The sequence below is a fragment of the Nanorana parkeri genome, unplaced genomic scaffold (genome assembly GCF_000935625.1).
Source record: "Nanorana parkeri isolate BGI_ZX_2015 unplaced genomic scaffold, ASM93562v1 scaffold150, whole genome shotgun sequence".
Taxonomy (NCBI): domain Eukaryota; kingdom Metazoa; phylum Chordata; class Amphibia; order Anura; family Dicroglossidae; genus Nanorana; species Nanorana parkeri.
The window spans coordinates 1101977-1127669 of record NW_017306418.1 but is presented as its reverse complement, the minus strand read 5'-3'; the positions used below and the strand labels follow the sequence as shown (position 1 = coordinate 1127669).

Sequence of the window (25693 nt, the reverse complement as noted above, 5' to 3'; positions counted from 1 at the left end):
GGGGAGGGAGGGAAGGAGAGAGAGGGGGAGGGAGGGAAGGAGAGAGAGGGGGAGGGAAGGAAGGAGAGACAGCGGGAGCGAGAGACAGACATTCTACAGGGAGAAGAGGCGTTGATGGTGAAAATAGCTGCACAGTATTTTACTGCATATTAAAGACTGAAAGGGACATGAGAAATTGTGGACCCCTCCCTGGACTCAACCCCATCCTCCTTTATATTATCCCTCAATGTGATAACATTCTTGAACTCGCCTATTCATTTTATATTACCCTTTACTATAATAGAGAGAGGGATGAGGAGTGGAGAGAGAGAGGGAATAAAAGAGAGAAAATGAGAGAGGAGAAAGAATTAGTGTGAGAGAGGAGTGAAGAAGGGAAAAAGATAGGGCGAGTAATGGGGAGACAAAGGGAGGGGAACGGATGGTAGAGAGAGATGGAGAGAGAATGAATAATAGAGAGGAAAAAAGAAAGAGAGAGGGACAATAAGGGCAGGTTCACGCCAGCTGCTTGCTAAAACACTTAATTTTAGCGTGCAACTGGTATAGTAATGCCTTATTACACAAGGTGCGACTACACAATGCACCGCTTAGTTTTTTCTTAAGATATTTTTAAACCTTATTAGCAGTGAACAAAGTATGCACTCCATTAAAAAATCCCTACACAGCATCACGGTAACCTCCAGTGCCATAAAGTGCATTGAAAATGCATCATGTCTGCATTTGTCCACACTGCGCTGCACATCACACCAGCATCATGGTGTAAACGGGGCAAATAAAAACAGTTGATTTCTGCGTGCCCTTGTGGTGAATGGTGTTGATCCAGTGCGGAAAAAAATAAGTCACTGCAAATGATGTGAAAGAATCATAAGACAGAGAGAAACAAGATGCATGAAAAGATACAATATAAACAGACAGATTGGTAATTTTGACTTGTGATTAGACAAAAAAATTTAAATTAATTCCAAAATTATTTATGTTTAAAAATTCCATACAGATGGGTTTGACTACTTTTTCTTTTTAATTTGTGCTGATGTTTTGGTGTAAAATAATGTGCGGTTGTCAATTCTGACAAGAGTTGCCATGACAGCGGGACTAGGTAAACTTGGAATATTTACATGTTGCTGACACATTACATTAATTCTTCATCTGGCACTCACATACCTTTCTCTGCTTTCTTGGTGTCTTGCTTATCGAGGAGGAGGTAGCGTGGACTCTCTGGGAAAAATGGTAAAACCATTAGCTGTATCGCCGCTGGGATAAGAATAAATCCAAATAAGCAGGGCCATCGGGATTCCTGAAAGGTTGAAGAAAATTGTATTTTTAGTGACTAAATACATACTAATTTTATTGACTGCTACTTGTACCAGGAGAGAACTGCCTTTTCAGTCCTTTCCTTGTTTTCTGGATCCTAGTTGGGATCCTGGAGCCAGGAGATTTCTTAGAGCTCTGGGTGGGACGAAATCTCCATTCCATGGGTCCATGCCTTAATAGTGATTATGCACCTGTGTACATCCCTCATGAAGAGGGTGCTGGGATTTGTTCAGGGCCCCACCTGTGAGTCAGGAGAACTCCACCCAGGAGTCAGTGTGGAGGCCAGTGCAGCAGGGAGCTGCAGGTTCGTGAAACATATTGGGAGGATTGGCATGTTATTGCGGTTGTCTGGAGGAACCAGAGAGTGGCCCTGAAGATTGAGGCCGGAGTAGCAGTGCTACAAGAGAGACTTATTAAAAGACTGGGACACCGTGAGTGTTTGGGACAACTCAAGGATTGGTGAGCCCTTATCTGTCATATGCTACAGCAAGCTATTTATGTTGGATTTCGTGATTATCTACCGTTTTGAATTTTTGAAAAACCCGCTGTGCGAGTGCTCTGTGAGCTCCCCAATATCACAACATATATTGCACGAGCAGTGACCAAAGCTCCTGGACGTTGCTGCTGCCATCACTTCCTAAAGGGGTTTCCATACTCTTCAGAATGCGGAAGACCCCTTTAACAGGCATTTTTTCTAATACCTTTATTATAAAGTCTAGCGTATTTGACCTCTGGAACAGCTTATTTATAATACTCTTACTCCTTACTAATTATTTTCAGTAAGAAATCATGAATTTAAATGAATACTAATAATGGCCAAAAAAAGAGAAACGCAGAGAGTGAAGATTGTCTTCATGTGAACGTTGTTAATATAATCATGGCAGCAAAAAATAAATATAAAATAAAATTCAACGGTAAGAGTGTGCTTTGACAGTTAGAGAATTACATTATAGTAATATGTTATTTTAAACAGTAGTGACTTGACAATACATAGGCATATACTTGGGCCGCAAATGGGTAATCATTGCAATAGTCAGGAAGCAAATGGGCAATTGTGACAATATTCAGGCAACAATTGGGCAAAGGTGACATCATGCAGGCAAAAACAGGCAAATGTTACAATAAACAGACAACCCAATCTAAGATCTCTCTCAGCTGGCTGTACCCAGGGTGAACCCCCTGCCTCACTCATTATGCCACTGGTGGAGGTGACTGCTCTGCTATGTTTCTCTCTGTTTTAAATTACAGCAGCTCAGTGACACAGCTCTTCCCCTGTCTGGGCATCTGACCTTTACAGATTTCTATTCTGCTGCTACAGCTGTGATGCATTTTATAAGTAAGAAATATATTGGTTGTGTAAATGGCTCCAGAATATAACTGGAACCCGGCTGCAGGGGAGGGAGGGGGATGCAGCTGGGGAGAGAGCCTCTCCTGCCTCTGCATCGCCAGGCAATCTCCAATTGCAATTGCTCTGCCTTCCTTCGTAACTGTGGAGTACACAAGCAACCTTTCATAATGTAATTGTGCTATGATATCACTAGCAGTCAGATGTATCATTTAAGGGCTACACGTATGAAGCAAATTGCTACCTATAAAGTGAGGTACACAGTCACAGAGTTGGGTCAAGCCGGAGGAAGAAGAGGTACTTGTCTTGGCACCATGCTGCGTTGGGGCACAGCTGGGACAGAAGACTCTCCTGCCTCTCCATTGCCAGGCCATCACCTGCACTGTCCAGGACTAAGCTTTTAAACTGATAGCTCAGTACTGCAGAATACCCTTGTGTTGCAATATTGTGGTTATCATATGCTTGGATGATCCCACAAAATGTTCATTATGACAAATTGCAGATAATTGCCAAAGTAAGTAACTGCACCAGGTAGATACTTGTAGTTCATAATTAAGCAATAGAAATTGCTATCTAGGGTTGAACATTGGTGAGCATAAGGCCCTCTCGTGCAATTCTGGTAAACCTCTTGGTTGCACATTGAGGTTCATGGTATTCTCCTAATGGCTATAAAGAGCCTCAAGTAACGTTATTACATGCACACTTCACAGCTGTGATAATTAAATATAAATAGAATGGCCTCACTGAGGGATATTCTACATCAATAACCACTCTAGCAATGCATGTGATGAATGCTATTATCCGGCAGGTACAAAGGCAACATAACGTCATGTTGGTCCCAGTAATATATCTAGCAAATACCGGAGTCAAGTTTGGGTGGTGCAGGAGAAAGCAGCAAACGTGGCTCCTGCTTTTACAGTGTCATTGCGGTGGGCTACCTCAGAGGGTATGCAAGGGTTACTATGGATAAATGTGTCAATTCATTCATCAAAATGATAGTTCTAGCAGCCAGTAGTTTTCTCTTTAAAGACTCTATTCTTGCTTTGTTAACAACTGCTTTTAAGGCACCTTTTACACCACTCAAGCATTTCAAATGTGTTAAAAGTTTGTATACAATAATTGAGTTTCCATGTACATTTTTTCCATTGACAAAAGTAGCAGACCTTTTTTTCTTTGTATTTTATCATAAAAGAGCTGCTTTTAAACTACAGAAACTTCCATTGTTTATTCAAGTGTGTTGTGGAAAACTGTACACTCATAACTGATTCATGCTATCTGTATTTTATCCTTGGTTGCTCTGCCTTAACAGTGTTCATCTTTACAGTATGGATTTATTTAAAAATAACAGCACATGAAGATGGACACTGTATAAACTATTTTAATAAGGTTTCCAGTACAACTGGAAATCTCATTTGTTTGTGATTGCTAAATGCATAGTGCCCATGTTTTGTTGCGCTTAGGAGCTACAATTCCAAATTTCACCTGCAGCCCCACTACTTCTTAAATCTGATATTGGAGACTGTCCATAATATACAGAGGTTCCTGTTGGAAATGCAACAGCATATTCTGATATGTACTGATTGTATTACTGATATTCTAATGTACCGATATGCTGTTATGTCTTTTGAGCTGTAGATGGCGCTGTAGTGCAATGTTAGTCTCTCTATATGCAAGCTTATCTATGATACACAGGAAGTTTTATTATCTATGTTTACTGCAAATGTTGTATTCTGATGTAATATTCTTCTAAACAAGATGTAATATTCTTCTTAGCAAGTAAAACTTAATTCAGCATTCCTCAAGCTCTCAGTGCTTCATCTAAACACATAACCAACAGGTTATGAGCCCCAGCACTAAACAGAACACTGCAAGTCAACAGGAGCCGCATTGAAGCTACTGAAAGATGGCAAGCGGTTCAGATGTAAAGTTTACAATCGCAAACCTCAACAATAGTAATTACCAGCTATGGAAGTTCAAGCTTGAAATGCTGGTAAGCAAAAGACGACTTGTGGCAAGTACTGCGTATAGACAGACCCACTAATGGACCCACGGAGGAATGGAACAAGAAAAACAGGCAAGCAAAAGCAATTATAAGTCTGCTAGTGGAAGACCACCAGCTCATCCACATAAGAAAAGAGAATACAGCTAAAGGTATGTGGACTGCATTACAAAAACTGCATGAACATTCAAGCCGAAACAGTAAACTGTATCTGCTTTGCAAGCTATATAAGATGAGGCTAGAAAAAGGCCAGGCAATGCATGAACATGGGAATGCCATGCTGGAAATCATAGAACAGCTAAGTGTAATTGGAGAGGAAATTAAAGATAAAATGATGGTGACATTACTGCTCTGCAGCCTTCCATAGTCATACAGTGCTTTTATTAACTCTAGAAACCAGACATGAGCAGGAACTAACACTAGAATACACCAAAGGAAAATGAATCTATGAATTTGACAGAACAAAAGAAAATATGCACAATGGAGAAAACGAGAAAGCCCTTAAGGTGCATCAGAGCGCAAACCAAAACAAAGAAAGCAGTGTGTGTTTTTGCTTTGAAAAGACTGGACAACCAAAAAAAAACTGTTCGCTCTGGAAAGCCGAGCAGCGAAAGCGAGGGGCACCTACAAGAGAAAGATCTAAGGCAGCCACAAAGAAACTGCAGGCACATCATGGAGCGCTAACTTTAAAGTGACTCAGAACAGCATACCACATGAATGGTGTATTGACTCAGGCGCAACAAGTCACATGACTAGTGATGAGACCTTTTTCACAGAAATTAATTTCAGTGCAAAGGATAAAGTTTTCCTAGCAAACCGGAAAAGTATTACTGCAGAAGGTAACAGCAAGGATTCTTGAACTCCATCACACCATCAGGGTACTAGCAGACTATCCTTGTGAAAAATGTACTGTATGTCCCAGACCTAGAAGGAAGCCTTCTATCAGTAAAAAAACGTTTCCATAACATGGAAAGAACATTCCAGAACATAGCCATAGAAGGCATTCTGGGGAGCTATAGTGAAGAAAGTAAGGGATATAGAATCCTCCACCCAAAGACTGACAAAGTGATAATAAGCCACAGCATTTATTTAGATGACAACCCAACACCAGAAACAATGACCCCAAAAAGGTTTATTTTGCAGGGAAATTTTCCTTAAGCTTAACGAATGAGGTGAAGCTCATCTGCCTTATATAATCTAATCATGTGCAAGCAAAAATACAGTTTTTTTATGTTTTGCTTGCTCCTTTTACCTTGATTGGGTATTTTTTGCAAAGTGAATTTTCACCTTATGTACTTAATTTCCTTGCAAAATAAAAAATTCCCTTGCAAAGTGATTAGCCTACCGGTATTTGCCTAAGTAAAGCAACCCTATTGAGTCAACTATGAATGTTGCATCATATCAAAGTTTGATTGATGAAAATGTGAGGCCATCTATTAAAGATGAACTGTAAATGTATCTTTCAACATGATAATGATCTGAAGCACACAGAAAATCTGTGTCCCAAAGAGAAGAAATTAAGTGATATGAAATGGACTAGCCAAAGCCATGAATTGTATCCCGTTAAAATGTTATAGGGAGAATTGAAATGGGCAGCTCATGCAAGGAAATCTACAAACATCTTGCAACTGAAGGAATTTTGCATGGAGGAGTGGTCAAAAACTTCACCAAGGGAATGTAAGAGACTGATACAATAAGCCTATACAAAGTAATTTCTGCTAAGGGGGCAATAACAGGCTTCTGATGCCAAGTATGCCCTTACCTTTTTACTAGTACACCATTACTGTTTATTTGTGTTATAAAATTGATAGAAAAGGCACATTTTTTTCAAGAATATAACCCTTAGTCATAACCATCTAATGTTTGCCCGTTCAAATATATTGAAAACAATGAGCAAGTGTCATGGGGTGCACTTACTTTTTTCACATGACTGTAAATTGCAAATTGAAATAGCCAAAAGCATCCTAGCTATTCATTACCATGCTATCCATTTTTGTTTTTTTTTACTCTGACGGGCTGCCAGCTATGGGACCAGAAGTGATATAATGTGCATCGCTTCTGGTCCATAGAACGGTGAGGAGATTGGTGAACGGAAGTTCGCTGCTACCCTCCCCTGCTTCCCGGGCCTGCACGATGGACAATAGAGCCCAGGAAACACAGCAGGGGTGTCGGGCAGGTGGGCGGACACTTTGCCGGCCCGTGAAAGCGATCTGATGGCAGCTGAGCCACCAGAATCGCTTCCATTGTAAAGCCGACAGCCAGGTTTACAATTGTAAACAGAGTCCTGGCGGGTCTGTTTAAACGGACCCGCTGACAGTGAAAGGTAGGGTTATTTATTTTTACCTTGTTATTTTTGGCTGGGGTTCTGTTTTAAGTGAGTGCCTGTAGACAAAAAGTTGGTGAAAGAGGCTGACAAAAATCAGCAGGACTGAGGTGCCATAAGGGATGAAAACAAGATTTTATAAAGAAAAAAATGGCAATTCTATTCTATACAATATATGAGGTTTTAGCAAGCTAAATGCCATCTCGTTTGGATTTAGATCTACTAAACACTACTCTGCCCAATGACTGGGACTGTGCCACTACAATCTATCCACCTAATATAAGTAGCTCCCCCTTTTGCTGCCAAAACATGCCAGACCCCTCAAGGCATGAACTACACTAGACCTCTGAAGGTATGTTGTGGTATCTGGGACAAAGCTGTCAGCAGCAGATCCTTTAAGTCCTGTAAGTTGTGAGGTGGGGCCTTAATGGATCGGACTTGTTTTTCCACAACATCCCACAGATGCTCAATTCGATTGAGATCTGGACAAACTTTTTATGATAGTTTTTTGCCATTTCACAGGTCCAATTTTGAACCTTGGCATGTTTGGTATCTATTTACTCAGCACAAACGTCTGCTGTTTAAATATGTTGTAGAAAAAAAATGTGTAATATATGGTATTTATGTGCACCAAAATTAACGGAAGTGTATTTTTTTTACAGTTTTGCTAATATCATGCAACATAAAAAATTGCAACTGTCGCCATTTTATTCTACATGATCTCTGCTTTCAGGAAATATATAGTTCTGGAGGTTGTAAGTAATATTCAGGCCTATAATGTGCATGATAGAATGTGTGCAAACAATGCAAAAATGGCTCTGCAAGGGTTAAAGGACAGTACAGCTGTCTTTTGAAGTAAATGCCTACTCCTATTGAAAATTGATTTTTTTTGCTGGGCGAATGTCCACTAGTTTTCCTTAAATAATAGGATGAAGGTCGCACGAAGAGATATGGCCAAATTACGGGTAAATAACCACGCATGACATTTGAATCGTGAGTTTTCCTCCAGTTTTTATAAAGTGATCCACTTTTCATTGTCATTTTTCTATTCACTCAGCATTACATAATTGGCTCCCCTATAATATGTGAGGAATATAAAATCGATGACAATTGATTCTTTATTACACATAACATAGAAATGACTGGACTCATTGGGAGAACCTTATTCTCCACTATATTTAGTTTCTCTGACATTCATTATAAATGATTGCCAATGTTCCATACATCATGATATTGGTGCAGTGTCATGATGTGGGATATTATTGATGGCAGAGTCTTGAGTTCTGAGTTCTATTTCTGAACTGCACACTTCTGTCTTCTAGTCATATTCTGTTCATAGAGTCTAGGAATGAACAATGATATTGAGAAGCTCTATCTAATGGTTCACTGATTTTAAGCCCCTCCGTCTCTCTCAATCCCCTCCTAACAGCTTCTGCCTGCATTTGGCACACATTGTTCAAAAAGGTATTGACACACAGGGACACCAATGCCAGAAGCAATACTCCAAAAATCCAAGTCTGTTTTAGCAAAATAATATACTATTGTTTGTATTGTTTCCCAGGTGTAACAGGAACTTGTCAAAATCTGTAAAACAATTAATTATAATTGGACCTATGGCTAAAAAATTCCCCCTAGTGTATCTAAAGCCAAAAAGTTGTGATGAATAAAAATGCCTGTCAGGTTCTAGGGAGATTTATTATCTCTGTTTGTCCAGGTCACCACGGTCACTGGGACTGAAAGTGAGAGAGGGGGATCCAAGATTGTGAACTGTCACCAAAACTGGAAGGGATCTTCTCAAGGAGACACTTGATTGGTTGACAACTGTGTAAAAAGGAATTTACCTCACTTTGGAAAGAGGACAAATCTAAATAGAGTAAATGGGAAAAAATCTAAGCTCCACTGATTCTAATGAATGTAGAAAAACAGTGTGCCTGGAGGAGGACACCTGTCACATGGCCTGAATAAAGTCACGTGACACCTTTCTAGTCCTATCTACAAGTGGTCTATGCAGCAATATGCAGAAAACACACCTCTGATCACTGAAGACTCCAGGCCATACTCTGCATTTCATAAATAAAGCATAATATGCCTGCACAGTGTGGATTGATTACAGCAATGCCCTACGGTATTTGGAGAGGGGACCTCACTTTCCATTATAAATAAGCCGCATAGTGAACAAACACTGTCCACTGGCTTTTATCACTGCACATTGGACATAGGGATAGTGTTTAAAAACATCCACAACAGAGACATTGTTCTGCATGGTGCTAAGACATGTTGGCACTCACAGGCACTTGTTATAACACTACCTCTACCCCAAAAAATAGCATCTGCATGCTCTATGTTCTATACAGAGCTCACCCAAGAGTCTATACAGAAGTATAATAAAACAAATGTGTCTCTAGTGGATGTTTTTTCATGTTTTGTACCTGGAAGCATTAAATGCAGGAGCATTGAAGAAGTGGCCCATAAACCGGAGCTGAAATGACAAATAACTAAAGGCAATTCCATAGATAGTAACCAAAATTCCTCCAAAAGTGAAACTTTAGCAGAAAATGGAGGAGGCATGACACTACTGTGACTAGACTAGAAAGGTCATTGACCACGTATATTAATGAAGCCCTATGGAATTTAGTTTGATCTGAAAATACAATACCAATATGTCCATTCAGCAGAATTCAGTATGAAACAGTTCTTTTAGCGTTTAACAATTATTTTAATTTCTCTCACTTAGCCTTTTTCTGTTTCTCTATCTCTTCTCTTCCCTTCCCTGGTGCCCTCCTTTACTTTACCTCTTTTCCACTTGTCTATCCTTCTAAATGACATAATAAATGACTATTTTTTTTTAATATAGTCCCTGAAATCTGTCTTTGCTACATACAACCAATCAAAACTCCTACTTTGTTAAATTTCCATAAACAGCATTGTGTGAGTAAAGTGTAAATCAGGGGTAGCCAAACTGCGGCCCTCCAGCCGTGGTGGAACTACAAATCCCATGAGGCACTGCAGGATTCTCACAGCCACAGACATCACTCCCGGAGAGAGATGCCTCACGGGATTTGTAGTTCCACCACAGCTGGAGGGCCGAAGTTTGGCTACCCCTGGTGTAAATGATTGGAAATATTATCTTCTACTCGTCTCCATTTAGCACTGCAAGGACCAAATATACATCCTGTAGGCACAATGTAAGCTAAACTCATGAAATTACACTGGCTCTCCTGAAATATTTATTGAGGAGCAAACAATCCCTGGAACTTTTGCATGCAGTCTTGGTGCAGCAAAGGTGCCCTTGAAGAAAGTCTTTTCACTTTGCTTCACTTTATGAAGCACTTTTATGCTTCATAAAAGATTCCCTAAGGCTGCTGCATTGAGCAATTTGTTAATGCCACCAGAAGCTCTGTAACACTCACACAGCTGTGTAAAATCTTTTATAGTTGTGATATGGCTTATCCTCTCTAAGAGCTCTTGTAGTGTACATGCCCTGGAAAATTTATACAAGGTTCTGTCTTTGATATTTTACCATGGCAAGAATAGCAAAATGTATATTGTCATACCTTGCCACTTGCTTTAATTGATGCCCAGACATAGGGAATAAGAACCTACACCATTATCAATGCAATCTTAATGATTAATCTTCATAAAGACTTGGGATTGGGAAGTCCTCTTTACAAACCTATCAAAAACAGCCCTTACCATAGCAGAACCCTTATAACTCCTATATTTGTAGCTGAGAAACAAACCATCTCCATCTCTCAACTTTCAAAAAGTCAAAAGCCACATACAAGGCATCCTTATCAACAAGAAACTAATTGCCATGGCTAATTGACTCCTCATCCTCACAACACACTCCAACTCTAGGCCCTACAACCAACTTTTCATGTCCCCCAGGCTCCCTACTCCTTTCTAGGGGGTCTTGTCACCTCCTCCATTCCTACCTATACCCCCTTTTTTACCACCACCACTTCCCTGTCACTCTCCTCCCTCCCTAGCCTTTCTCCCCTTAGACTTTTCTCCTACTTCCCCCCCACACACGCGCACACACACTCTCGCCCTCTCAATGGTAATATCACCTTTCAATTTTACCTATCACCTATCCCTTTTCATTTTTACTGAAACAACTTCTTTCTCTTCCTCCATTTTTAACATGAACAGATGCGTCTATCAAGGGCCACACATATTACATTCTAAATTGGATCATGCCATTATCAGTTAATGTCCTGTGGCATTTTCCTTCACCTCGTGCCTTACAGTACCTACCTATCACCTCTACTGTAGTACAGCCATGTAAGCAAACTGTCCATAGCAATACTCCAGCCTACGGAAAGTCCATATTTCTTTGCATCCACATTCTTTTTGCTTACATGTCCATTAACCTCATGGAATTGTTACGAGGCCCCAGGGCCCATGTTGTAAACGTATACTTTTTATTCAATAATAACAAAACATTTCATTAGTTGCAAATTAAATGTTCTCTGTTACTGCTCCGGTGTTAAGAGGGCCTAATATAGGTTCTTTTGACTGCAGCAATATATAATCCATAGCAGCATTTAATACAGCCTAGCAACAACTGCAGGTGTAGACTACTGACACTAGAAGTAAAGCAAAATGACAGGCAGACAAAGCAGAGATGCAAGATTAGCCACAATGCTTTAAAGATAAAATAAAATAAAAAAATGTAAGTGGAACTCTTTTTATTTGCTGACTTGCACATGTTAAAAAAACAACAGCTTTTGCTGTATTACTCAGCTTCAGTCTGGAGTTGTAGCTCACAATACTTCTTCTCGACTACTGGATGTAGCAAGTCTTTCAGGTTGAATAAGACCAGTAACATTCAAGCCACTTCCTATGACTCCAGGCTGTCATGAACCCGCCCCCTGGTGTGACGTCATCCCACAGCATGGACACACTGTACTTTTAAAAGCAGTGCTCACACAAAGGTAGGTGGAACCTAGAGCTGTAGTACCTCTTTAAGTGAAAAAAAAGCCTACTTACCTTTAATGCATGTGCTAGGTGACCGTATGTAGCCTAACAGACCACTTGCAGCTACTGGGGGGCATCAGGGAAAATTGGTGTATAAAATTACACTGTTGTCACCCATTTGTTTTCTTCATTTTCACAGTTACAGTCGTGATGGAAGTTATGATTTCCGCAGGCTTTGGACAAATTGAACAGATCAGCACACCGGCCAAGTGACAAGTAATTTCAGAAAAGGTCAACAATGGCAGTCTGCATTTTAACCTCTGGGTTGAAGAATGTAGCTTCCATTGCATCTTCTACATTCAACACTACTGGGAGTGAACGCGTGTGTACTGGAACGTTTATGTGCAATAGCGCACATATGCGAGCGTGAGGGAGCGCGCTTGTTAGCATACAGGTGCACGTTCATTAGCGTGCACACTATCATATATAAACAGACAAAAAGCCATGACCAAGTTGCTGAGTGGTCTTCAGCTAGTCCCTGTGTGCACTGTACTTTGTTCCTGTATCCTGACTTCCTGTGTATGAACCCGGCTTGTGACCAATTGACTCCACTTCCTCCTCCTGATTCGGTACCTCTGCTCTCTGATCTCCTGTGTATGACCCTGGCTTACTTTTCCTGACCCTGCTTCTGATCTATGATTCGGCACATCAAGATTCGGCTCAATGTGTATTAGCTTGGCTTGAACCTGACTTCCTTCCTGGTCTGCCACTTGGTGGATCGCTCCATCAGTATCCTGAACAACCACATCCAGCCAGTGCTCAGTTGGCCTCACACCAATTGCCTGCTCTGGTTTCAAGAGGTCTTGATGTCACCCCGGTCCTGCCAATTCACCAGCTGGTCCAACGCACTCAAGAACCGGCCAGCCACCAGTATCGGCACCTGTGTTCCACTCTGTCCTTACAACCCCTGTCACTACTTCCAGAGGTGTGGGACGAGAGGTGCACAGGCAGCCCCCTTCTCAGCTGAGTCTCCGGTCAGGTACGTGATGCTCACAGTGTGGCACCAGGTATCATCCAACACTACCTGATGTGTCAAATGCAGAAGATCTTCATTCTTTAAGCCCAGATGATTTATATGTCAATGGCAGGGAGTACATCTTTCCAATTTTTAAAATAGTGATAGCATCGCTTTAAAGTAGTTCTTATTTCTTTGGATACTGAGGATATCAACTCACCAGGATATTTAATGAATACTTAATAGCAAAAAAACGGAATGTCCTCACAGATAATCACAAGTAATGGCTAAAAGAATGTTATACTTTCTTGGAAACCTATAATGCCACTGTGGTGCTCTGTAATATGCGGCATGTAATTAATGACACATCTAACTAACACAGTGACTTCTTGAAAACAGAACCACCGAAAACACATCATTAGAAACAATATTGCCATCTTGTGGTAGACATAGCATCACGTTCAACTGTCAGATTCACAGATTGTTTTATATAGAGAAAAACGAGGCGCCTTCATTTCTCAGATCACTAGAGGGATATACAACCATCTCTAGGTGTCATAAAATGCATTAAAAGTAATTTCTATACCTCATTAACAGCATTCTAAAATGCTTAATTTCATAGACACCTGTACCTTTGGAATATCTGGAGGCAGTTATTGAATTAAAGTTTCAGAACACAATTTATGAGGTATAGAAATTACTTTGAAATAATCAGATTGCTTTCTCCTGAGCTTACCTAGTCCAATGGATGAAGTATAGTAGCCTATAACGACCTATATACAGGACTGTCCTTTCTACAGTATACTTTTCATAAAGTACCATTAAAGCTGATGTCAGACAGGCGACACGTCCCTAGGTATCTTGCCACTGGTGATTTGTCCTCATCACAACCAGGATCGCTAAGGGGCTGCCTGTTTGTCCCTATGGAATCGCTCCCTCTGTAGCCCAGGCAAAGAGATGTCACTCCCATTTCCAGAAATTGAGGTTCAGCAGTGTTCAGGCTAGTAATATATTGGATAGAAGGGGAAATCCTCCGCACACCTTGCAGCAATCAAGGCCAATCAATCATGTAGACAATGGTGCTTGTAGTGATGAACACAGATGGCACCGCGTAGACACAATGTAGGATGAGGAATCACCAGCAATCAGTAGAATAATCCAACTTGTCCATTTATTGGACATAAACGTCACACAATCACAAAAGGCAACATTTCGAGACCACGCAGGGTCTCTTCATCAGGGCATAAAGAGTGACTCTCTAAAGTCACTCTTTATGCCCTGATGAAGAGAGTCACTCTTTAGAGAGTCACTCTTTATGCCCTGATGAAGAGACCCTGCGTGGTCTCGAAACGTTGCCTCTTGTGATTGTGTGACGTCTACGTCCAATAAATGGACATGTTGGATTATTCTACTGATTGCTGGTGATTCCTCTTCCTACACAGGCTAGTAACAGAGCATCACCCCGCTGCTTCTAGCTAGGTAAGGGGGTGCTTCCAGGGGGTCAAGCAGGCAGTCTCTTTAACAATTGATATGTCTCAAACGGCAGAATCGCTTGTCTGGCATCAGCCTAAGAGTGCACAATTTCTCCCTTTTTATGTAGGAGCAAGAGATTGTTTATAACATTTTAATAATCTCAGTATAATCATTTCACTTGTGATTTCCTGTGATAAGAGCTGGAACATATTTGCCATGACTGATGGCCTCATCAATTCAGTCCCCTTAGTCAAACCCATCAATAAACAAAAGAACTGTGTGACGTGGATTTAAAAATGGCCACAGCAGGCCGTTATTTAACCATATAAAAAACACCAGTTATCAATCAGAATAAACATAATAAACATTTTCAAATAAATAACTTAAAGGCTGTTGGTTACAAGAAGGCCTCTTTCGTGTCTATTAGCCAAAAGAAGGCTTTACTGAAAGTCACCCATGTCCCCAGCCTCACCGCACCAGCTAAAGGAAAGCTTTAAAATGGACTATTCCAGACTTTCTAAGGGACAGAGCCCCATCAACAACTGACGCCAACAAGGAGAGTACCATACCAACAGATGGGCCCCCCATTTTGTAATCATCTGAATGTTTTCACAGACCCCAGAAAACCCTTACCTTGGCAAGCTGCATGACAAAAACACAGAGATTTCAAGCCATTAACAGCATAAGGATAACCGTCTGCCCTCATTGGCTGTCCAGAAAGAACTCCCAACAGCCTCTACGGATCCAACCCTTGCTGTTCCTCCCTACCACCTGACCCACAACCTCCAATCATCTAAGTTCTGCTACTTTTCCTTATCTTTAACTCTTTCCAAGGGACTATTCTTCTTCACAGTCATGCAGCTCCTCCATTTATTTCTCTGGGCCTGTTTTTGTTCTTAAAAATTCCTGTTCACATCTGTGCAATGCATTAAAGGAGAACTATAAGGCAACCTTTTTTGCCCATAGCTCTCTTCAGAGTCACGGGAAAACATATACTAATGTCCTTTGGTGACCCAAAATTCAGTAGATAGCGTGCTATTTTCCACTATATGCTGAGAGTGCCGCAGCCGTGACGGATCCCGACAATACTGTTGAGATCCACCCTGCTGGCTGATTGACAGCTGGCTCTGCCTCTGTGCCCGCCCTCTCCCCCATCCGTTCCTCTAGTCAATACTGGAGAAACGGATAGGTGAAGGGGGAATCCCCGCAGGGAGGGGTGACTGGCAGTCATTGCTCTTTCCAGGTAGAGTATTGAGAAGTCAGCGATCAGCGGTATGTGTTCGCTGACTTCACGATCAATAGAGCCGCCTTGTGACAGCTTCAGTGTCACAGATCGGCTTGAATTATGGGGATGAGTATTTTGCACTCACCCCATAATTCTCTTTTAATGTACGTTGGCCAATAAAGCTCCTGTCTGTTTTCTGATCCATCACTGCAAGTTATAGGACTTTTGATAGGAATGGGAATAATGCCAATACATGACAACACACCTGCTGCATTGATGTCATTTAAATATAAATATAGGAAAATCAAGAAAGCCCCAAAAATATGGAAGTACCGGAAAACTGTGTAAAACAGAACCTGTACTAAGGGAGATATGCAGGCGGCCATTGCTGGCCTTTTCCTTTGAAATTGCTACTCCTCTGGCTGTTGTGCTATCCTAGTGGCTGCAAGACTTTCTGAGTCAGTGACCTGGAACAAGTATGCACATTAGGGTGACTTCACTCTGGAGGGAATTTATCAAATCTGGAGCAGACAAAAGATGGAACAGATATGCATGACAACCAATCAGCTTCTCTCTTCAGTTTGTTCAGTTAAAATTTGGAAATGAAAGAGAGAAGCTTATTGGTTGCCGTGCACATCTGCTCCAGTTTTTGTCTGCTCCAGTTTTGATAAATTCCCCTCTCTGACTTTTCTAATTTGTTTACTTTTTTAGGTGTCATTAGATCGGACAGCCAGGCAACTGGCATTTTTAAAGGGAGACCAGCAATGGCAGCATCTCTGTATGGATGTGCTTTAAAGGGCTGTTGGGATAGATATTAAGGAGCAGTGATTACTGACTTATAGGTGGAGGGTTCCAGATTGCCTTCCTCAAATTGGATTTACTACCTTGTGAATCAGTGACCCAGAATAAGTACAGTGGTTCAGACTTTTCAGACTTCTCTGTGTGCATGCTTATTACAGGGTAGGAACTACGTATATTCTGCAGCTAGGATAGGGGTAAGAGCCCAGAGCCAGTGCAAAGCAGCAATGACAGCCTCAAGTATGCCACACTTATAATTCCACGCACTGTACTTGGATGCTGAGGAGGGGATCTTTGTTTGGTCTGTATGAGAATGACAGGAATCCTTATATAAAACAGAATGGACACCAATTGCTCCAGGAGACGTTGGCCTCCTACAGATATACAGTATTAGTGAATATAGCCCATGGATGGCTGGATGGATCAGCTTTAGCTGCTTTTCATCTGCTTTAATAAATTATTCAATTTCATGTCTCCGCTGTTACCACCTACTCAAGTCACTGACATGAAGCAAATTATGGCATAGTTTAATGAGACATAAAACATGACATATTCCAGTCTACAGAAATTATCATTACATAGGTTGACTTAACCTTTCACATATTTAGACACATTACTCCCACTACATCCTGCTTGTATTGGCACAGGCATTCACAGTACTGTCACCTCCTGGATCTGCAGATCATACTCAGATCCATCTTCCCATCACTAACAACAACCTTGTGCACTAACAGTATCTGTCTTTTTATTTTTTGATTAGTTAATGTATTTTTCTTCTAAATCTTAAAACGGAAAACCAAATAAGATGTATATAAGGTTTAAAAACAGGACATTACAGCATCAAGGAAGCAAATTCGGCAGCTAAAATATAAAGCTGCACATCCTGAGTTTATAATTTGCAGTAAGTTGTTTAGCATTACATTTGTCACTAACTTGTATAGAAAGAGAGTCTATGGAGAGAAAAGGTTAGAAAAGATAGCAAGAGAAAAGATCAGGAAGAAGACATATGTTGGGAATTTAACACATAACCATAAGCTCCCATTACTAGTCTTTTTATGGGCACTAGTGAAATTGACACCAGGTGCATTATCAGCCATATAGAAGGTAGGAGTGCCAAAATGTAGGCAATCGTTTTTGTTGGCCAACCTAATATATTTTGGAGTGCAATTAAACATGATATGCCTAAAAACTTTGGCCCTACCCTAATGACAACTGTACCTTTTGGCATTGCCCCACCCCATGAGTGCAGGCCTCTGTTTTGATACTTACCTCTGGCCCTGTTCAAGCGATCTTCACTGTGCTGACCTGTTTCCTGCAGTAAATATTCCCCAATATTCTCTTAGCCCTACGCATGCATGCTGCTGCCCCGTTCATTTCAATGGGAAAGTTTGCAGGATGGCTAAAGGTCGCCATGAGTACAATTTTCTTCTACAGGCATGGTTTCATGCCTGAAGAGGAAAACTGAGTGTTTCCCAAAGCTTGCACTCTTAAGGTGCTCATACAGCTTGCAATCATCAGATGAAAATTTTCATCCAATGATCGAACCATCGTACAGCCCCATCCTGCCCCGACCATCACACAGTTCAATTAGCGGTCTTTAGCAGAAATCACCTAGACGAATTTCGACCGCATGGGTTTGCGCATTAGAGAAGTGTTAATCATACGGAAATTTTTGACGTACGGAAATGCCAACCTTGCGAAAACCGTACGATTCAACAAATGTTTTCTAACCTGCTGGAAAGTCAAAAGTCGTACGATTGTACAGTATTTGCGGTTGTACACTGCCCATTAACCTTATGAATATCTGACGAAAACGCGATCGCAAATGAAATATGGCCGATATTCATAAGGTTTATGGGCACCTTTACATATATTTAGTTAGCCATAGATAGCAGTAAGAAAGTTAACAAACTTAACTCCATATAGAAGGTCTTTTGCTGTCATTCAGTCTGAGTAGACTGACAGACGTCAATTGAAACAGAGGAGCATGGAAGCACAAATAAAGCCTAGCTTTTTTTTTTTATGTTTATGAATGGTTGCATAACAAGTAAAGAATATGGCTATATATATATATATAGTTACTTTGTGTGGGTGATAAAGTGTTCTAAGCTACCCTGTGTTGACAGCCTGCTGGAGAGCCAGACCACAGCTCCCGCCCAGAGCACAGTGGTCTCTAGTGGTCTGACCCCCCTTGCACAGTACTCCAATTAAGAACACTTATGCTCCCCAAGTAGTGTTTCTGATTTTACTTTTTTGCAGGGGGCGAGTCAGACTACTGGTGATCTGGATTGCTGCATTCTCAGTGAGAGCAGAATAAGTGTGCGACAATTAAAAATGTGAGGCTTCAATTGGACTTTATTTAAGATTAAGCCTGTGTGCTACTCTAGTTAGCAGGAAACAGAAGCTACATATGTAGCAGGGGCGGATCCAGAGTCTATTCTCGGGAGGGGCACTGCCAGAAAACGGCCAGTACGCCCCCCTACGCTCAACCACCCTGCACGTCCGTATGAGCATATGAGTACGCTCACCCGCACCGATGTGCAGGACGGGTGAGCGTAGGGCAGCTTACGGACATGTAGTCCTATAGAGAAGAACAGGGGCTGTGTACTAATCACGCGCAGCACCTGTCCTTCCCGGGAGCTGCCCGATACGGCCGTGCACGCAGCACGGAGCTGTACGTGCCAGTCGATTCCAGTGTGAATGAGCCCTTAAAAAAACTGGTCACCTTACCCTGGTGGTCAGTGGGGGCTCTCGGGGCCTGGTTGTTAGTGGAGGCTCACCTGTGGCCGCACCAGCCAGTTTGCCCGCAGCAGATGCCGGAGGGCCCGTCACCAACCCCCCCACTAAATGAAGCCCACTGGCCCACTCCGCCATCTCTCTGCCACCTGCACCGCTACAGATGCGGCTCTCTAAATGTGCAGCCGCTCGCATACCGAGGCGATCCGGGCTGGCTGGATCAGGCAGATGCGGCCCTTTAATCAGGCATGTTAGAGGGCTGCCCTTGAGGAGCGAGCGGCTGCGCGATTAGAAAGCCACATCTTTAGCGGCAGAGAGACGGCGGAGGGAGGGAGCCACTGCACCTGCGGCCGGGAGGTTCATTTAGCGGGGGCGGGGTGACTGGTCCCCTGATGGTCAGTTCGCCCCTGGCTGTTGGCATTCAGCATTGCTGTATAATCATTATACAGCAATGCTTAATACCACCAGCCCAGCTAGTCCCCCAATTCCCCCTTTCCCCCCCAAGCCAGTTATTACCCACAGACTACCCCAACCTTACCTAACATATGCAGGCTGCAGCACCTCTTCATCTGCGTCCTTGGCGACCAGTGGAGGGGTCACAGGAGAGGGTGCCTGCAGAGACGTGTATCGGCTCCGCCTCCGCCTGGCTATCAGTCATTGCTAATGACAGGCAGCTGCAGCTGCCAATTACCTGTATCATTCAGAAGATCCCCGCACACGCACAGCCGCCGGTGCATACAGCTGTCCCTCCGTGCCACTGACTTTACTGCAGTTCATTGTACAATGTTTTTTTACAATGAACCGCAGTAAAAAGTCTGTGACACAGAGGGAAAGATTTATGTAGTTGTGTCACAAGGTAACATGTCTGCAAAAACAAACTGTAGATTTACAAACTATACTTAAAAAACCAAAAACATTCTGTTAAGATATTTACAATAAGCAAATCAAATGTATATAATTATATGTAATAACTTTTAAACACTACATTCCCTTTAAGGGCCCAGTCACACCATATCCAGTGCATTGCGGCGCGGTCTGAGCACGGAATGCATTGGATCGCATAGATCACGGCGGGATGCGCTCTGGGGCGGGAGGAGGCTGTGCCATTCATACCGATAGCACGGCAGGCACGCCCCCCGCCCGCAGTGCCATCGCCTGCACTGGAATGCGAGGTACAGAAATGCCCTCCGTTCCGGTGCAGTGTGATTGCAAAAAATGCTGCATGCACAATTTTTCCAATCGCACTGCAGGAGGGAGGCGTGCCTGTGATGCCATTGACATGAATGGCACAGCCACGACCCCTCCTACCCCAGATCCACTGCGTTAAGGGCTCGGCATGCGTCAGAATGCACTGGATATGGTGTGACTGGGTCCTAAATGTTGGGAAGCATGTGCCATTGCACATAAGGGGTGCAGGACCTCATATGTGGGGTCACATCATTTGCAGGCGTACACATTTTTAAGGAAAAAAAGAAACTTGTCTATAAAGTTGTACTTCACTATGCTGTTCACAGTTACCAAACACAACTGAAGCCACATTGGGCTTCAAAATAATTTTGTAGAAATTAAATTGCTCTGTAAATCTTTTTTAACAATGATCATTACTGAACTATTTTAGAATAAGCAAAGTCTATTCTTGTAGTCATAGTCAATGAATCCTGCATCACATTACCTTACCTGTCCAAATATTTCTGGCAGACCAAGCACTTGACCCGTGAACACTCCTACACAGATCAAGATTGCAGTAACCTGTCCAAGAGACCCACGGATTCTCTTTGGTGAGATCTCATTAAGGTACATTGGTAGAGTACTGAGTGCTATACCTGGAACACAGTGAACAGTAAGGTTTTCAGATAATTTGCAGTGAATACACCCACATATTCATGATGGCATACAGTACAAACCAGCAAAAACTTTTCTTATATACCCTGAGTCTACTGTAGAATATAGAGAGTTCATAGCCAGAGGAAACCTTAAACCTTTAGTATAGTCACTGAAAATATAGTCCCTTTTAACTACTTCAGGTCCACAGGCTTCTACTTAAAGGTTTTTAAATTTACAGTCAGTGCATTGGCCAACGTTGCTAAATGTTTTCTGGTCATGTTCATGCTATTTATAATATGTTATAATAGTGCAAAAGTGCACTTGGCCATTGTGACAGTGGATGATCAGTTAGGAATGTCACATTTACATTTAACAATAGATTGCCTGGATGGAGTTCTCCATAGTGCTGAAACTATGTTTTTAAACCTCCCAGACAGTATCAGCCTGGCTTGCCAGGCATGCAGACTGGTATCCCCATGGCACCAGGATATTATGTACTACCTACTTGTCCCCAGGGCCACTATCAAGGGGGTACAGCCCGCACTCATGTAAGGGTTTTGCTGTAGACTAATAAGTCCAGAACAGCTCTTGGTAAAGTCCCAGCCCCCCCCCCCCCCTGGACAGGTGGTACCTGTATATGTGCAGAAAGGATTTATTTTTATTTTTCAGGAGGTGGAGCTTGTTTGTTAGCAGGCTGCACTGAAGAGCAAGGCTGGAGTGGAGCAGAGCTGCTGGAGTGGTAAGGTAAGTGTGGTAAAGCAGATATCGGGGGCGGCAACAGCAGCTAGTGCCCGACACCAGGGTGGGGGGGCATTTGCAGTGGACAGCAGAAACCAGTAGCAACCAGTGCCCAAGGCTGAATAGGGGGGTGGGGGCTGGCAGAGGACGCCAGCCCCGACACCTAACAGGGGCCCGACGCTGGAGTTGGGGGGTTGGTAAAGGACAGCCATTGGCAGCTGGTGCCATTCTGCATTGTCCTATAATGTATTGTTGGGATTTGTAGTCCTCTATAGCTGATGCCATTCTGCATTATCTTAAAATGTATTGCTGGGATTTGTAGTCCTCTTTAGCTGGCTTTCCACCACTTGGGGGAGGGGACGAGACAGGAGGAAGAGGGCCCCGTTAACTGCTGACATTGCTGATTACCGGGTCCCTTTCCTTCAGTCTGGAACCCGCCATCCTTTACACTGCACCCGAGGTGGGGGCCGCAGGCCTAAAGCTGTGAAAGGGGCCCCAACATTTCTGATGGCTGCCCTGCTTGCCCTCCATAAAGGGCAAGGAAATTAGAGACTTCTTCCTGGTAAACTAGTTTCAGGAGTCCCTGGTGAACTGGTTTTAGGAGTCTTTTGTATCCCTAACTAGATCAACCTCTGTGTGAGTATGAAACATTTGAAAAAAAAAACACTCACGTACATTGTTATATTAACTTTATTTTCACTGATTTAACTTTTAGGATCTGTGCTCATATGTCCCTAGTCAGGATCCACGATAGAAAGCCCATTTAATTTCCTTTTCCTCCCCTTTCAATCTTTAGTTGAAAAGTGAGGAGGGTTCTGCCCAGTTGTAATGACAGATCAGCATCCCCAAATGACCTGGGGACGCTGAAACTGTCATTAAACAATAACAACTGGGCGGGGCCGGCCATGACATCACAGCTGGCTCCGCCCAGGTGTTATTCTTTGGCTGGGACCTGCTAGAAGACTCTAGCAGGTCCCAGCTAATAGGAAACAGTTGGGAGGAGCTAGCTGTCACTGCAAGCTCCACCCAATTGTTTTTTTTTCCTTTTCAATCAATCTTTATTTATTTTTTATTTAACTATGTAATTACATTTTAAATATATTTTTTTTCAATGTTATTTTTGTAACTTTTTTCATTGATTTTCTATTCTTTTCGGTACCACAGAGTTACAGAGCAGAATAGCCGCTCGGCGGCATTCGGTTATTCACTCACTGCCGTTCGGCACCTATGAAAATAGGGGCGAACGGCAGCGAGTGAGCTGCCGGAGCTTTGGCTTAGCTGATCCAGATGTTGGATCGGCTGAGTCAAAGTCCTTCTGCACTTCAGGTTAGCCGAACATGCAGGGCATGTTCGGCTGACCGAAGTGCAGCCGATGTACAGCTGACTTCAGCCGTACTGAACCGTAGTGTATAGCCGAATGTAGTTTGGCTCACTTCACTTTGGCTGGGTTATTCACTCGGCTGCCTTCGGCAGCTTTGTGAATAACCCCCTTAGTTTTTATTTAATTTTAGTGAAAAAGTGTTGACGAAAACTATGATGAAAATTATTAGTCGAGAAAATTAACACTGCAGCAGGGAACTCTTGGGAGGTGACATCACTGGCTGCAAGTCCGTATTTAGTACTCTGTACCAGCCTTTCTCAACCAGGGTGCCTCATAATTTTCCAGCCCACCGTCCTCCCCTCTACTATGCTGCCACACCTGTGGCTCCTGGTGTGATGTTAGGATTCTGATGTGAAGGGTGAAGGGGGTGTAAAAGTGGCTCTGAAAAGGGATTGCTGATTTAAGGGGGGGACTTCAATGTAAAGGAGGTTGCCCTTTAAAATCTATTAATCTATTTTAAACTGGGGTGCCTCGAGATTTTGCATACTTTTAAAGGGTGTCATGGCTGAAAGAAGGTTGAGAAACACTACCCTATACTATACTATACTGTAAAATGAAAATGGAGAATTTAATTGTAAATGTCCAGTGAATGTGTGTGCAGAGAATGTAACATTCACTGTGTTATGAGTAGGATAAATGTTACAGCAACCACATTTCCTCACTGAAGAACAAAGGTTACAGAGCTTGCTGAATTTCAATGTTTACATCGATGTATGGGCAAATATACACAAGCTTTGGGCAAATATGCCTTTATAAATGTGGGAAAGGTCTCAGGTGAATACTGAGCTAAATATTCGGTGAATATTCAGGCAAATGTGACAACTTTCCTGCATGACCCCATTTATTCATTGGATAATTAGTACTCTGCTGAATGGCTTCAGGCCGCCAGGAGTACAGGCAATCTATGGGAATGAATTGGGCTGTGACATACATTTGTATTCTAGGAAAAGGACCTTGCCGGGATGTTTTGGATGCAAAGGTCATGCAGCACCTGGCTGGGCTGCACAGTGAGGGGAGTAAAAAGGAGGCTGCGAGGCAGATGTGCACAAAATAGAGGACTCGGCTGTGATGTTTTGGATGGCAAAAGCTGTGCAGCTCCAAACAGGGCTGCATTGTGAAGAACTTGAGAGCATGAATAAAGGTGAGGGGGGCAGTCTTTCTTTAAATATGCTCCTTTACAACACATATTCCAGTCCCGTCTATCCTGTCTATTCACAGACTCAGGAGATTTATGTTTGGCAAGATGATTAATGTTAATAATATTTTATGTAGGCTGACAGCATAAATAAATATAAATCAAATTTCTGTCCTAATGGAAAAGTTTCAAAATGAATGTGTGCAACCAAACAAAGGAAGAACCAGAAACCAAACTGAAAAGTTTTGGATAAACATAAAGTACTATTAAAAATCATTTAAAGATCCGCAGGAACATCACAAAAGAACCCGGGCTGCATAATGAAGCAATGTTTCCCACATGAACAGAGAATGAATAACAAAAATGAAGAAAACCCCCAAAGAAGCAGCTAATTTAAACTAAATGATGGTATGTTTAGAGAAAGAATAATGCACCCTGCCTGGGATAACCTGGATGTTCTGTATAGGAAGAATAAAGACATTAACAACAATCTCTTGGTATTGATACAGCACAGCATTGCATTACAATGTGTTTATACAATGTACTGTATATCCCACTATGTAGTTACTCTATGAAAGACTTTGAAATTCAAAAGTAAATGTAAAATCAATTTTCATATTAAAAAATAAGGCCGATAGTCTGGAAAGAATGACAACGATTTATGTGACTTTTTCCCAAACTTAAAATTGTTCAATACATGAATTGGAGTCAAACGTAAACTCCAATGTGAGGACAGTTTTGTCTGACACCCATCAGATAGAAAGAAAAGGGAATCTTCCAAATTGGAACACAAATTGCAATAGATCCTGACAAGTGTTCCAACCAGTGGTGGAACTACCGCCATAGTGGCACATGTGGAGGCTATGTTGCCCATGGCGAAGGGGGGTGGTCTGGTCAGGAGTAGGGCTGAGGTACTTTTTGTCTTTAGTTCCACAGCCAAGCACAGCTTTTCACTTGTGGCTGCAGGTAACTGTTTTGCCTCTGCCTCTCTCTTGTCCCCTGCCAGGATGCCACAGTGTAATGTGGCTCAGCGGTGGAGTGCTCTCCTCTTTGGCTCTAACGTCACAGCCAGCAGGAGCCAGGAGGAGAGACGGCACAGCAATGTGTTCTGGAGGTACCACATGCCATCTGATGTGACTATATGCTCTAGGACAGTGGGACTGTGGGATGGTGGGCAGGCTATTGGATGGTATAAAATATATATTCTCTACCCTGCTACACTAATGGAAGCTGGGGAAAGGGGGGGGAGGGGGGTCATAATTTTTATCCCTACTTTTCCCACTTTTTAAAGTTATATTTACACTGCCACACCAAAGAAACTGGGGAAAGAGGGTTATATTGCACTGTGCAATCCTTCTTTGGTGTGGTAGTGTAATTATAACTTTTAATACATCTATATATTATATGTAAAGTATATTATATGTAGAATGCATATGTTATAAATGTAATACACCTTGCAGCAAGTGTTCAGAC

General features: G+C 42.3%; 1 protein-coding gene across 1 annotated transcript in view; it reads right to left on the bottom strand.

Annotated features, from left to right (window-relative positions):
• SLC2A9 (solute carrier family 2 member 9) overlaps window positions 1-25693 on the bottom strand; it is a 199614-nt gene that overhangs the window by 148296 nt on the left and 25625 nt on the right. Inside the window, exons 7-8 of the mRNA XM_018554251.1 lie at window positions 20820-20965; window positions 1159-1291 (exon numbers count right to left, since the gene is read on the bottom strand). Coding sequence (XP_018409753.1) covers window positions 1159-1291; window positions 20820-20965 — 279 coding nt within the window. The remainder of the gene's footprint in view (window positions 1-1158; window positions 1292-20819; window positions 20966-25693) is intronic.